At 50.0% G+C, this 14,378-nt stretch overlaps 1 protein-coding gene across 1 annotated transcript in view; it reads right to left on the bottom strand.

Annotated features, from left to right (window-relative positions):
• ABCA4 (ATP binding cassette subfamily A member 4) overlaps positions 1-12,744 on the bottom strand; it is a 132,682-nt gene extending 119,938 nt beyond the window's left edge. The window contains exons 1-4 of the mRNA XM_032423312.1: positions 12,546-12,744; positions 5,147-5,240; positions 4,033-4,174; positions 2,001-2,140 (exon numbers count right to left, since the gene is read on the bottom strand). Of these exons, the coding sequence (XP_032279203.1) occupies positions 2,001-2,140; positions 4,033-4,174; positions 5,147-5,240; positions 12,546-12,611 (442 nt within the window). The 5' untranslated portion in view covers positions 12,612-12,744. The remainder of the gene's footprint in view (positions 1-2,000; positions 2,141-4,032; positions 4,175-5,146; positions 5,241-12,545) is intronic.
• Between the last annotated feature and the right edge of the window lie 1,634 nt (positions 12,745-14,378).

Raw genomic sequence — 14,378 nt, 5'->3', positions numbered from 1 at the left:
TTGTGGTTTGAAATGACTTCCTTTACATTTCCTCCCAGCTGGACTCCATCTGACAATGAGACAACCAAATGAAATGTCTGCCTCATTCCAGATCCCACTGGATGAATGGGGTAGGCAATCACTCCCGGGGTTAGACAGCCCATGTTCTCATCTGCTTCTTTAATCCTGGCAACAGTGCTTTCTGCTTGCTGCCTCTCCCCCGAATTTCTTACTACGAAAATGCTCTTTGTGCCCACACCTTAGAAGGTCCTTCAAGCTTGAGCTAAGTAACTCTTCTATCCAGGACAGCAAAGAAGGTCGTGTTTGTAATCTGGTCTGCAGAAAATTACTACATAAAGTACATGTGTGACTATTTTTGAGAGAATTAAAATGTAATGCAGTCACCTCAGCGTGCCATCTGAACATACTCCTGTCCTTCATTGTTCCCAGACGGACAGAAGGGAGAAGGTGGCCGGGAGGGAAGAGGATAATATTCTCCTAAGGATAGTTTCCCCTCCAGACTGTTCTGCACTCTTGAAGCCCCCTGCTTCCCTCCACCACCCTCCCCAAGGTGTGGTCACTCTTCTTTCAGTCCTTCCACTTCTGCTCTGGGAGCCCTCGGCGTGGGCACCCGCTCTGACCCATCTCTCCAGCTGCATGGGTGATGACCCCTGGAGGGCTGATTCATACCATTCTCCCACTTCTCTTGTTCAGAACCCTGAACAGGAGCCGTTCTATCCACCCCCTCCCAACCCCTTGGTAGACCCCTTGCTCATCCCTGCCATCCTCTGAGGCCGTCCGGAGAGTAACCCATCCCTACCCTAGGAACATAGGATGCATGCAGCATCTCCGAACCTCTTCCTTCACAGCCTCTGAGCCTTCACAATCTTCCCCCCACTGGCAGTCTTTTCCCCCTGCAGGACAGCAGAGAGCCCTAGATTTCTGGCAGGGCTTTCTCTCTCCCATCTGCTCATCTGCCCTCCTGGGGATGGCAGGGGGTTGGGGGGGGGGAGGTTTCCAGTTGGTGCCCAGGCCTCTGCCACATCCAGCCCTCACTGTTCCTGAGCCCAAGTGGCTCTCCTACCCTGGTGCCCAGCTCTGCTACCTGCCCGCACAAACAGTGACCCAACAGCCTGGCGTCTCGTTGCTTCAGTCTCCTCATCAGCTCAACCTTTGCCTCGGCCCCCCTTCAGCCACCGTGGCCACACCAGGGCCTCCTTCTCACTGCTCCTGTCTGCCTGCGAAATCCTGAATGCGCAGAGTTCAGTCTTTGACCACAGTCATCAAGCCCTCCATCCCGTTCAGTGCCCCAGTCCTTAAGCAGGATCATGGAACTCCCAGAGGCCTCTGTTCCCTTGTCCCCCCATCTCCCCCAGGCCATTTCAGTACTTCTGGCTTCCCATCCATCCTTACGCAGCCTGGACCCGATGCTGCCTGTTTTCTAGTCACCACCCTCAACCCCTTGCCTCCTGGACCTTCTGCAGTACCTCCCTAAAACCCCCAGCGCTGCATCACCTCCCTCCACACCTGCTGTGCCTCAGGGCCCGGGATGCTGAATATCCCTGGAAGAAATGGAATGATCGTTCGTATTTATGCCACAATAAACATATGCACTCTGACTTCCCTGGCCCCTTACTTGGCATTGGTTCTACATGGTCCTGGTTCGCTCACTCTCTAGTGCTCTATGAAAATGCTCCCACACCTTTCCCTTCTCCTGCTTCCAGACTTAACCTAGCCTCATCCTTACCAGAGTGCAACCTCTCTTGGCATTCTCCTTTCTGTCTCTAGACTTGCCTGGAATGAGAACTTTCCTGCCCTCCTCAACTTCCTAACTTCTAAGCTGATGGAAAGAGGAGTCCTCACCAGGGTGAGCTTCATGCCACCTCTAGAGCCATTCCTTCCTGCCTCCTCTGATATCTTTTCCCACCAAATCTCCTGCTCTTTCCCATGCCTTTGGTCTCTCTGACAGGTGAGGCAAGGGAGAGGCAAGTGATGGTTGAGAACATGCAAGCCCAGCATACCTGCAACTCTCTCAGGGTGAGTCTGGAGGGTGTCCATGAGCTGAGAAAAGGTGTGAAGTTCCTCCCACACATGGCCAAGGTGCTGCGTCTCTGCGTCCTTCATGAGCAGTTCCTGAAGATCTCGGAACACCCTTGCCAAGCTGTAAGGAAGACAAAGCTTCATCAGTAAAGATATCGTTGTCATTTTCATAATAATAATAACACTGCTAGTTTTTCAGATACCACATGCTTGACCTAGGTATGACATTACCGAAGGAGAGGACCAAGGAGAAAGGAGAAAAGGCCTCATTGTACTTAGAGGCTAATAGAGCTGGTGAGCAATTTGTTCAGCTTTCCAGCTTCGGCGGGGCCAAGTCACCTCCTAACCCCATGCTCTGTGTGTCTCCTGCCCAGAGAAGCCTTAAGCAGGATGACATTAGAAGATGGTACTGGAGGTTCTTCCCAGCGTTGCCACTTCTCTGAGACCTGCCCTTCCAGCCATCGTAGGCATGGACAACCATGGTTAATCCACAAGTTCCTCCCTGCGAGCACACGCGCGCAAGCACACACATAAACACACACACACACACACGTGCATGCGCACACACACACATACACACACCCTCTGCCGTGGCTGACTGGATGAGGAAAACAAAGTTGAACCAATCAGCTATGTTCCCAGGAATTTGAATGTTATTCAACGATGCTCTTCCAGTTGCCCGAGGCAAGGTGCTCTGAACTGGGCAACCAGAGCCATTGTGGGCATTGAGAAGCAGGGACATTGGTCAGTGGAGGGAGGTAAATATAGTAGATGCCCAGCAAGGGACAGAGGCTGAACCCTGCAGGCCCAGCCATCCAGCTCCTGTCCCGCACCTCCTGATGCCTGCCTAGCTTCCCCAGGCTTTGCAAGAAGGTCTAGTGTCCAAATCATATATTTCCTTCTGGAGCTTCAGCTTGTTGGAATGGGCTTCTTTGCCCTGCAAGCAAAAGAACCTTGAATAAGCCCGTATTTCACCTATAATGAGAGTGTGAGATGTGAAACCCAGGTTTCCTGGTTCAAATGCTGAGTACAGCTGGAGTCTGAAGCCCCCTTCCCCAACTCCCTCAGGTTCTAGACACCACCAGTGCCAGTCCCACAAAGCCCCAGCTAGTCCCCACTCAGGTGTCTCCCAGGCTCCCTGATCCCACTGTGCGACCCCATGCGATCTCTATGGGGAGGTGTTCCTTCTCAGGCACCTCAAGGGGACTCAGGCTGAAGTTATAGATTGCAAGTTACAGTTCCCAAGCAAGCGTTTGCAACCCTGTGAGCTCAGCTAAAATGTCACCTCCCTGACATTCTCAGGAAGACCGATGTTCCCTCTTCTGTCTTTCTATATGCCAAGGATTGGCAAACAGATACATATTACAGGCTTGTAGGCCGTAAGTCTCTATCACCACTACTCTACTCTGCCACGGCAGGGCAAAAGCAACCATAGTTTGTTCCCAGTGGGGAAGGCTACCTCTGAGCATTAGGCTGACTTGCCAAGTGTCCCTTTTCTTGAGTCAAAATGCAGGTTTGTCCCAGAGGAATTATATCCAGACTACTTTAAGGAAAAAAACAGGAGTAACCAAATATCTGTTTCCATCTGACCTAGTGTATATTTAAGTATAGTGAAGCCCACTCCCCAATAAGCCCTTGTTGGTGTCCTTCAGGTAAACTCAAGATCAGCCCGGTGGGTGAAGGATGACCCTGTGCACGTCCCTGAGCCTCTGTCTATAGGACATGCTCACATCATGTTCTTCCACCTCCTGCTCAGAAAGGGAATTCCAAAGGTAGACTCTCTTCCTATGGGATTTGACTTATAATTAGACCCCAGACGAGAGGTCATTAACCTGGAGTCCACAAGTCCCCTGAAATCTTATGCACAATGTAATGTTTTATGTGTGAGTCCATTTTGGGGGGAAGAGGGGCCATTGGTTTTCATCAGCTTCTCAGAATGGTCTTTAGCCCCCCCAGGTTAAGAACCAATGCCCTCAAGCCATAGCCTAAGATTTTGGGAGTCTCAACACTTACATGGAGTTGTTATAGTTTGACACAATTCCAGGAGATTCTCCCGGGGTGGGACTTTGAAAACAAGGATTGTTCACATTGCAGAACATCCCCTGGAGCCACGGCAACATTCCTGCTGAGGGCATCGCCTTGTTGGGGAAATGGCCTTGAAGACAGGAAATGAAGACAAGGAGTTAGTTATGGAAACCATGCGGGATGCCGCTTCTAGTTGCTGGAGCCTCTGCAGGAAGGAGCCCAACCCCTCTGGTGTTTTCCTTCATTCATCAACATTTAAGAAACAGGAGCATCTAATATATGCCAGGCCCTGCGCTGAGTACTGGAGACAGGGTCTCTCCTCTCAAGCTCCCAGTGCAGTGGGGTGATGGACAAATGTTCTACTAGAGGCACGGAGGGCAGTGTGGAGGGGGCATAGAAGGGGGGACAGTGGAGGGATGTTAGCTCAAGAAGGCTCCACACTGTTGCTCATGCTTCCACAACTGTTATGAGCACCTACCCCAAGCATGCAAGAAGGTTGCAAGTTATGGGCTCCTTTGGCAGTGGGAGGGTGGGGGTGGTTGATGGGATTGGGGTGTGGGGGGACAGAGAGAACAGGTAAAGAAGCAAGAGTTTGATGGATAGGAGACTGAGGAGCAGACAAGACCCCAGGAGCAGAGTATAAAACAGGCATTCACAGGCTCATCCCAGGCCCCACGATACCTCTGGGATCCAAGAAATAATATGTTACTACACATGGCTATATACCACCCCTTCTCATTCTTGTCTAGCACCGTATATTTCATTTCCCTAAATTGGTTTCCAGAATATTTTAGGGAACCCATTTATAATCTTCTCCCTTTAAAACTAGTAAGAGTTTAGGTATAGAAAAAAACCAAAAAACAAAAGGACCAACAAAAACAAAAACTAATTTCACAACGCTTCCATAACCACATACAAGTATTTGCAAAGATGTAGGATTAAAAAGTTCATTTGTATCATGCTGAAGAATCTCTGTTTTTTGCACTGGAGGCAGGACACGATGATGAGTAGAGCCAATCCTGGCACCCCAAACCCCCAAGATCTTTCCAACTGAAAGGTTTGGACCTCCAGACTTGCCAGGGCTTCCCCCCTTCATGCTTACATTCATGTTGTCTGTAGAGTGGGTTGATATTCCTTAACCAGATCAAGATCAGAAATAAAGATAAAGGCCATACAAGTTCCACCACAAAGCGAATCTGGAAAAACAAGACAAAAAGACCAGTGATGCTAAGAGATTACAGGAGACACACCCAGAGTGGACACACAACTCAGCACGTGTCTGTGCAATAGGGCTTGGTTGTGGTATATTTCCTAAAGGACTTCCTTTTCTCTCTCCCTCTCTCTCTAGAGCTCCGGCGGTGGGGTGGAGGGGACAGAGGGAGAGAGAGAATCTAAGAGAATCTTAAGCAGGTTCCATGCCCTGACGCAGGGCTCGATCTCATGACCCTGAGATCATGACCTGAGCCAAAATCAAGAGTCAGATACTTAACCGGCTGAGCCACCCAGGCGCCCCAGACTTCCGTCTCTTATTTCCTTTCCCTCACTACTTCTACCCTGATATATTAGACTCACAAGACTTTGTGTCCATCCGGGTTCTACCCTGCCTCTATTTCAGGAAATTGCATTAACACAGGACTTTCATCAAGGACCAAGATGTGTGCTTCAGTACTTCTCCCATGTCGCTGTGCATATGAATACAGATTCTGCTCTGTAGGGCCCCACCAGCTCTCACGTGTCTCCTGAGCTCTTTCCGCCCCTCCCCATTGCCCTGCTTCTAGGGCACACTAGATCTTGCATACGTGGTCACTGAATGAATGAGCAAAGGACTCTGAAACACTGTGATCCATAGCAAGGTCAACAAAAATCTGGGTTTACCAACGTCTTTCCTGCCACAAGTTTCTCATTGCTTAAAGGAAGAAAGAAGGGCATACTGCTGTCAGTTTTTACAATACTGGCAGAGGCTGCTGATAACAACCTATTGTTGAAAGCCAGAACTTAAATTTAGGTTCGACTTAGAGTTTAAGGACTCTTGACTCCAAAGGAAGGAGCAGTTGGTTGTTGGAGCCACATTCCGTGGCATTGCACATGAGGGCGTGGGTTGCAGGTGTGGGATGGTAGCAGGGGAGGAGGGGAGGAGGGGGATGTGATTTGGGGAATGGAATAGCTCTTCTACCCAACCCCCACTCCAGAGACCTTAGGAAGGGAACTCCTAAGGTCTGAAGGAGGACTTGTGCCACTGGGTAAGAATAGAGACTTAATACATAGACCAGCTAGGGGCCATTTGCATGGTCTTTAACTCTTTGTCATTCCTTTCAAAGAAATGTACATAAATACTCAGCAAAGTGGTAGACACCATAACAGGTACTCAGTAAAGGTTTATTCCTTTCCTGCTATTAGGGTCTGCTGGCTACAGAATTACTGCAAATTATAACATAAAGTGGTGGTGGTGGGGGGGGGCAAAGATAATGCATTGAAGAAAAAACAAAAAATGTTTAGGGCAGGTGGTGATCATGCAGTTGTAACTTTTTACTCAACGTTTTATTCAAAATATATCAAGGGAAGATATGTTAGAGGAAACACATCAAAATATTATTATATATTATACATGATGTAGATTTTCCTTAAGGCACTCACTTTTCAGGGTTGCCCTGACACATGATCCTACAAGATGGCAAAACATCAACATTGGACAATCCCATCCAGTGTTACAGAGACTGACCCCCGGCACACTTGATAGCCGTTGGAATGTTGGCAGTTCCCCCAGGGCCAGCAAACCAAGGAGGAGGAGAGGGCTGAGCCTCTTCCCCAGGGACCCTATCTCACTGTTAACACTCTCGCCCTTACTAGACCTGCACAGCTGTTCCCACAGCACCCTGCCCGTCCCTTGTCTTATCATTCATCGTAAATCAGGGTCATTACTCCTTCGTGGAAATGGAACCTTCACTGGTCGTGAGCTGTCTGAGGGCAGGGACCCTGTCTATCTTTGTCACTACTGTGATTCCAGCACCCGACACAGGGCCAGCTTCATAATAGGTGCCCCATAAATATGGAATGAGTGAGCCTTTGTCAAGGACCAGTCTCGGAGGCTCCTTGGGAAGCTGGAGGTCACCGACACTTTGCAGATTTAACAAACCACACCCCCAGGGGCATGTTCTGTACACTGGCTTCATGCCTTCCATCCCAGGTCCTTCTGTCCATGAGTAAGATCAGGGAGCAAGCCTGGCAAGATCACAGGGTGAGGGGTAGGAGCAAGTGATGAAACCGGAAGTCGTTCGTGCTGTCTTCACCGAGGAAGTGAGGCAACCAGTCCAGGTTCCACACATCTGATTCTTCCCCTTAAGACAATTGTGTGCAACCTTGGCTTTCTCCCAAGTCAGTCCGCTTCCTTCCATGTAGCAACGTCTGTCTGGGAGTAGTCTGGTATGTCAGACATTTGGGAATGGGAAGATCTGGGTTAAGAATCACTTTCGGGCTTGTTTCATCACCAAGGCTCAGTTTTCCGATCTGTGAAATGAGACTATTTTGTCCTTCAGTATCCCCTAAGGGTTGAATGTGTCAGTCCTGTGGGTTTTATCCGGCTCTGTTCCCTATTAGCTGTATGACTTTGGGTTGCCCGTCCCATCGCTCCATGCCTCGGGCCCTCATCTGTAACGGGGGCTGGTACCAGAACCGACCTCCCAGAGCAGAATCTGGTACGAGGTAACATTCAATAAACACAAGCCCTTCATTCCTGACCCTCACTTCCCACAAAGACCACAGGGACGTTGTAGGTCACGACACACAGTACCGGCTGAAGAGCAAGGGGGTTATCATTAAAATGACCTGCAAGCTCTTAGGCCTGGCCGCCCCCCCCCCCCATTCATGTTTTCTCCCCTTCTCCCTTTCTGGATTCAGAACTGCTCATTTGCCAGATTGCAAACATGGGGCTTCCTGAGAAACTGACCACTCACCGTCCCCTGCTCTACCTGTTCTCGGGGCTTGGACCGGGGGAGGGATCAGCCAGCCTGGCTTCCCTGTCCCACGGATAAAACACCCAAACCCAAGCTGGTGCACCCCCACCGTCTTTGCCGTGTTCCTCACACACTTTCTCCTCTACTCACTCATTTGTTCCTGTATTTTTGAAGTATCTGGTCTTTGCAAGGCATTGTGATTTGAAGCCCCCCCTCAGTGGGGGGGGGGGGGACCAGATCAGAATTCTCGTTCCTTTCTTCATTCTTTGGGGGTGTCTAGGACGAGTGCGGACTTGCAGGTGTCCGCCTTCCCCGCATCTCTGAGTTCGGGCTGCTGGTTCTGCCCCAGGTCCCTGCCCCTCACTTGACCACCTTTTTGAAGGCAGCTCCCAAGTGGCTGCCGGCAGAAATCAGGCGGGGGGGAATGCAGGCCATGCCCCACATCAATTACCCGGGTTTCTCTGGGCGTGGGACCTCAGGTTGCTTTTTGTTTGTTTGTTTCTAACACTTCCCAGGTAATTCCAATGTGCAGCTGGGCTGAGACCCACTGGAATAGGTAGTGCTTGGTAATCTTGGACAAACGTTTGTTGAGAGGTCCGTGTTATTGTTCTAACTCTGCAAGGGTTTGTTTTGGAGGGGCTGCATTTCACACTCCCTCCTGCACAAAGACCACCGGCCATTCCTTTCCAGCCAGGCAGGTCCTCACAACAACCTCTCCCTGTGGCCCCCCGCCCCAGTCGTGCTCTGCATCCCCACCCCAAAGCGGCATCCTTGTCCTTGATGCTCAACTGTGCACAGGCATACCCCAGGGAGAAATTCCACAGCGTAATTAAAAACATGTTTTCAGGGCAGCTCTGACTCCCCCCACCCTTTCCCTTTAAACATGTCTGTAACTTTAATTAAGCCCAGCCAAGGCTCAGAAGGGGCCGATGGAAAATTTTTTTTTTCCCCCAAACTGGTATTTCCTTGTTCTCTCTCTCTTTTTTTTTTTTGCTTCCCCTCCCCCTCTCTTTACCATTCAATCTACATGGGGGAGGAGGGGTTGCAGGGAAGGGCAGAGTTGTGCTTGTTGTTTTAAATCTCGGCCAGCTAGATTTCCTTCCCTCCTAGTCTGTTTCCAATTTAAAGGTGGGTAGCTGAGGCTTGAAACGGGCTGTCTGAGTCTCCCTCCGGCACCCACAGCCCAGCCAGGATTCTTGCCTGGATGAATACAGACCCAGGACCTGGGTATGCTTGCGGCAGGCTGCCCACCCTCCCTGCACCCTCCCTGCACCCTCCCTGCACCCTGCCAACTTCTCCTTGCCTGATGCTGGGCCCCAGACCAGAGCCTGCTGCCGCACCAGGTGTCCAGGACACCCCTCCTCTCATGAGTCCTCAGGCCTCCCCAAATATCCTGCTCTGACATGGAAGCTGGGACAAGGGGATGACACCAGGGAGGTCCGACACTGTGAGCTCTCGGGGAAAGGAGGCACACCCAGTGATCTTTATAAACCCCCCCTGGCACAGGGCCTGGCCCATGGCAAATATGGGCAGGGTATATTTGTCCAGGATGGTGGGGACAGCTCTTGTCATGGGAAGTGCCTGTTCTATGGCCGAACTCCTTGAGAAGTCTTCTCTCACGCTCTCCAAACCCCATTTCTCTCCTGAGCCCCCAGAACTCATCCTCAGCGCCCCCCCCCACCGCCCCACCTCCTTCTACTCCACTGCTGAGCACATTATGCTGTCAGTAGCTTTGCGCAGGCGCGAGCCCCTCCCCCCCCCGAGGTCCCCGAGAGTGGGGGCTGCGTCTAACTCGGCAGGCTGTCCTGGCAGTATGGGCCCACCTGTACGGCCCAGTTCGCCAGGTCAAGTGTGAGATTACATGTTTTACCCTGATGCCATTGTTCCTAGTAACACCTTTGACTTTCAAAACTGCCCTGGTCTGGATGATAAATTAGACAGCCACCCTGACTCTGCAGTCTCCACGACCCCAGTGTGGGGTAATGGCCATGTCTGCCAGCCCCACCAGTCACTAACCTTCACTGAAGCCTCACTGACCTCATCAGTCCCCACGGGGACGCAAGTGGTAGCTCTCTCATGGACCTGAGGTGACAGTACAGCGCCAGCCACTTAGTAATACTTGATAAGTGTTAACGGAGGAAGAAAATAAAAAGGAAGGAGGAATGCAGAGCTCTGAAGATTTTCATCTCATGCCCTCAGGGATTGGGAGAAGAGGAATGGGGAAACTTGGTATCTGTTTTGCCCTTGTTCACAACAGTGAACGCCCAAAACCATGGAAGTTTGAGAAGTTAAAAACCTAGGAGTTGAGTTATGGGTTAGGTGTGTTGTACTTTCTTTAGAGTAACCATTTTGTTGAGGCAAAACCTTCCAGAAGAACCAAAAGCTTAGGGAAGGAGCCACGGACCCCTGTCAGAGCTGCTGGGGGCTGTAGAAGAAACCTCCATCTTTACTCAGACATCCTGGTCATTCCCAGAATATGGTGGCAGTGGGCAAGTCGGCTGGAGGCACACCAGACAGAGATCTCAAATTGCAGGCCAGCAGGATTGCATCAAATGAATGTCAGCCCAGACCAGGTCTAATCCTGGGAGCTTCCCCCAGCCAGGGTTCTCAGCCGGGGCGGTCCTATCTCACCACAGAGAGGCTGGCAATGTGTTCCCCCTGGGAGCACACTGCGGGAAAGACGGAGTCCCTGAACAGGGGACACCCGCCAACGCCAGGGAAAGGGAGCAGAGCCGGTGAGGGCCTCTGAGCCAAACCCTGTCTTTGAAAATAGAGTTATTCTCTGTAATAGAAACATGCTTGCCACAGAAATGGAATCATTTCAGCAGGTAAAGTCCTCAAGGATATTGTTTGAGGGCCACAAAGAGCACATTAAGAGTAGAACTAAGTGAGAATCTTAATTTCTTACGGGAAAAAGGGAGAAAGAAACAGTTGCAGATTGGATTTTCCTTGGCATTTCATAGATTGTGAACACCATGTGGACAAGGACCATGCTTGTCTTGTCTGCCCTTGTGTACCCAGCACCTGGCACAGTGCCTAGTGATTATTAAGTATTTGTTGATTGAAGGAGCACATTAATAAATACATGAATTTAATAGTGAATCTTGCTTAATTTTGTCTATTTTCATTCTGGAAGGGAAACTCATGGAAGCAAGGGATTGAGTGTCTGATTACTGTTAGCACTTGGCTCCTGAGGGCGACAAATAACTTCAACACTAATTTGATAATCAGAGTAGCTTTGACAAGGAGAGCAGCCTGAGGACAGCGGTGTTTCCCATGTCTGAGGGGGTCCTAACTTGGCTTCCCCCTGCAGCCTCCCTAAGTCCTATCCCAGCGACACACAGCAGAAAGGACCGACCACCTATGCACATGGTTGGATTATGTCCTTTGCTATTTGCTCTTTTCTGGGCTAATGATTAAGCTATTGTCCCTCCGCTCCAAATCTAGCCAGGGTCCCTCTTTGTGGGACTGGGTGGGAGACCCCAACAGCAGCCTCACTGCGCCCCTCCCTCCCAGGTCCGAGTTAGAGCTCTACTACCATCTCTGTGTTTCCAAGTGCTGAGAGTTCCATGCTCTTCCCTTGGTTCCCTCAACACTAGGGTGGAAGGGACATCCTACACTTGTTACCTCCATGATACCTTGTTCGCTTTCATCCCCTCAGTGACCAGCCTCGGACTTAGCTAACACCTTTTTATATTCCAGATTCTCTCTGACTGAACTCTGACCGAGACATTCAATCACAGGCCTTCAGATGCTCCACCCGTTGGCCCCCTCCTCCCCTAACATTTTTTCCAACGCCCAGGAAAACCCTGCCCACCTGCAAAAACCCATCTCAAATGGAGGCTTGGAACAAATCCATTCTCTTTATCTCTGGCCTAGCCCAGCCCTTATATCTGCTCCCTGAAAGGGCTCAGTTAAATGTCTGTGCTGGTTGAGAAGTTATTGTATCTCATTGAATCTAAGACACCCTCAATTGTAAGATGCACTGTTACTTTTTTGCACACTAGGAAAGAAACAGATGTGTCTAGTTAAACTGTCGCTTGCTTGTGAGCTGCATCCCCATGTCAGAAAGGTGAAAATGTGGAAAGCCCGGTGTACCTCATAGAATCAATGAAACATAGTGTCGTTGGTCTGGGAGGCTCTTAGAGAGTGTTGTTTTCCTTTGAGCCCGTTCTTCAGGGCTGAGGATCTTCCCACAGCACCGTATGGACGCTCAAGGGCTTGTGCGCTGGGCTGGCAGGGTTCAAAGCCAGGGGGTGGGGGAAGGGAGGGCCAGGCAACGGAGTCATATGCAGGGAGGGCAAAAGAAGACCATACTGTGGCCGTGCTGGGCTGCAGGTGGAAAGCGTCCATCTCTGGACAGAGAAACAGGGATTCCTGTGAAGGACACTTGTCGGAGAGGTTCACGGAGCAGTCACCTAAGCGTCGCTTCAGTGCTGAATGGCAGTGAGCCCACCGACAGCTCACCTTCCCCGCCCCCACCCCAACCCACCCCGTCCACTGTTGATTTGCTCCACACCTCACTTTGAGACCACAGACTGCACTTGTTACCTTTTGCCTTTTCCTCAGGGTCCAGTTCTTCCAGAGCAAAAGCTGGATCTGTCTCACAAAGCCCATGCTGATGACCGCACGAACAGGAGATCCCCTCGGAGCCCCCCGTCGGCGGAGGGACAGCGACGGTCGTAAATGGCGCTCGGGGCACCTCTGGCCCTGGCGCGCGGGCTGCCGTGTCCTTCTCCGGGGGATTAAAGGCTAGTTTCCCCCTGCCAAGCATAATCCCTTCTAATTCACGTAAGCCCTTTGTTGAGGAAAGCAGGCCGCCACTCTGTTGGCTCCTTTAAGAAGGAAGAGAAAGAGAAAGCTGAAGACCCGAGTGGCTGGGCATTTGGCAAATGGAGGCGGGGGCATTTCAGGGGCAACCAGAGGGAAGCATGACCCCCGTACACACGGACAGAAGCTACGAGAAATTCGAGGTGTGCGGGGACCCTAGCTTCAGTGGGTCCTCCGGGCAAAGGCACCCAGGCGAGGAGCAGAGCTCGGGCTGAAATCGCGCTTGCTTCTGCCGACTGAACCCGGGGCCCTGCTAGAGGACTGCATCCAAGAAAAAGGAGTGCCTTTTTCTTTTCACAGAGGGGCCTTCTGCTCGCCAAACGCCGAACGATGCAAGTGTGAGGTCGCCTCCACCCAGGGCCGCGCCATAGGGGCTGGCGGAGCCCAGAGGCTGCGAACCCCACCACGGGAGAAATCCGATCTGCAGGAAAATGGAATGAAGGGAACGCACAGAGAGGCCGAGGCCGAGGGGCGTGAGTCCCAGCGGCGGCCCTGTCCCTGTTTCCGGCCGTCCTTGGGACACAGCTGCCCCCCTCTGTGTGGCAGGTTTAAAACTCATCAGTCATCATGCATTATTAGCTGGGACTAAACCTCTTTCTAATTGATCCAAACGTGGAGAATATCAACTGATTCTCCAAACACTTTGGTGGCCAGTGAGTCAAGAGGGGTATTGATATTTGTTCCTAGTTTTGAACCAACTTTCTGTTTAAAATTTATTTATCATTCCCTGTTATAAGAATTCTCTCTAAAGAGTCTCAAAGTGAAACTATAAACACATTTTCCCCTTTGTTTTTAAAAGTGGAAGCAACACCACATAGTTTATCATCAGAGAGAAATGACGACTATTTCAAAACCATTTGGCACTGAGTAGAGGAATTTCTCCACAAAAATAATCTCGAAAAGTCCCATATTTAAAAATATCTTTGGAGGAGAAAAAATTGGAAATCATGAGAATTGAGGTAGTGCATGTTTCCCTACCTCCTCAGGATAGCATAAAATTAATATCTATTTTTATGAAGTACTAATTGCTAGATTTAAATTTATATTTTTCCTGAGAATGATTATACTAAAAAAAAGTTTCTGAATTACTAAGCAATAGCAAAATGCACAAAAAATTCTTTACAGACTTGATGTGAGTGTAACCCCAGACCTGTGCTCTTACCTAAAATATCTACAGTTTGATTTCATGTATTACTCGATCTTGACTCTTATTTGACATGGTGTCATTAGTGAGTCTCGGGGTTTGGAGCTATTGTATGCTGCTTTGACGTGGCCGCTCACGGCAGCAAAAAAGGCATGCCCATCTTCTCCTTTGCCTTGCTAGAAACATTTACACAGTGTCATAAAAGAGGTCCAGGTCCCATCACTACTGTGGAGTAGAAATTAAGACCAAGCTAATAGAACGTAAGCATTCATTATTCCAGTATTATGGAATCGTTGGCTCCATACACTGAGAAATAAATTATATTTTATTAATTTAATCTCTCCTCTGAGAATCTTGCACATAGCTGGCACTAATTTAACCTTTCCTGTAAGAATTTTGGACTTCAGGTT

This window comes from Phoca vitulina, unplaced genomic scaffold (assembly GCF_004348235.1).
Source record: "Phoca vitulina isolate PV1807 unplaced genomic scaffold, GSC_HSeal_1.0 scaffold2, whole genome shotgun sequence".
Taxonomy (NCBI): Eukaryota; Metazoa; Chordata; class Mammalia; order Carnivora; family Phocidae; genus Phoca; species Phoca vitulina.
The sequence above is the reverse complement of the archived record's forward strand: the minus strand, read 5'-3'. Positions and strand labels throughout refer to the sequence as shown.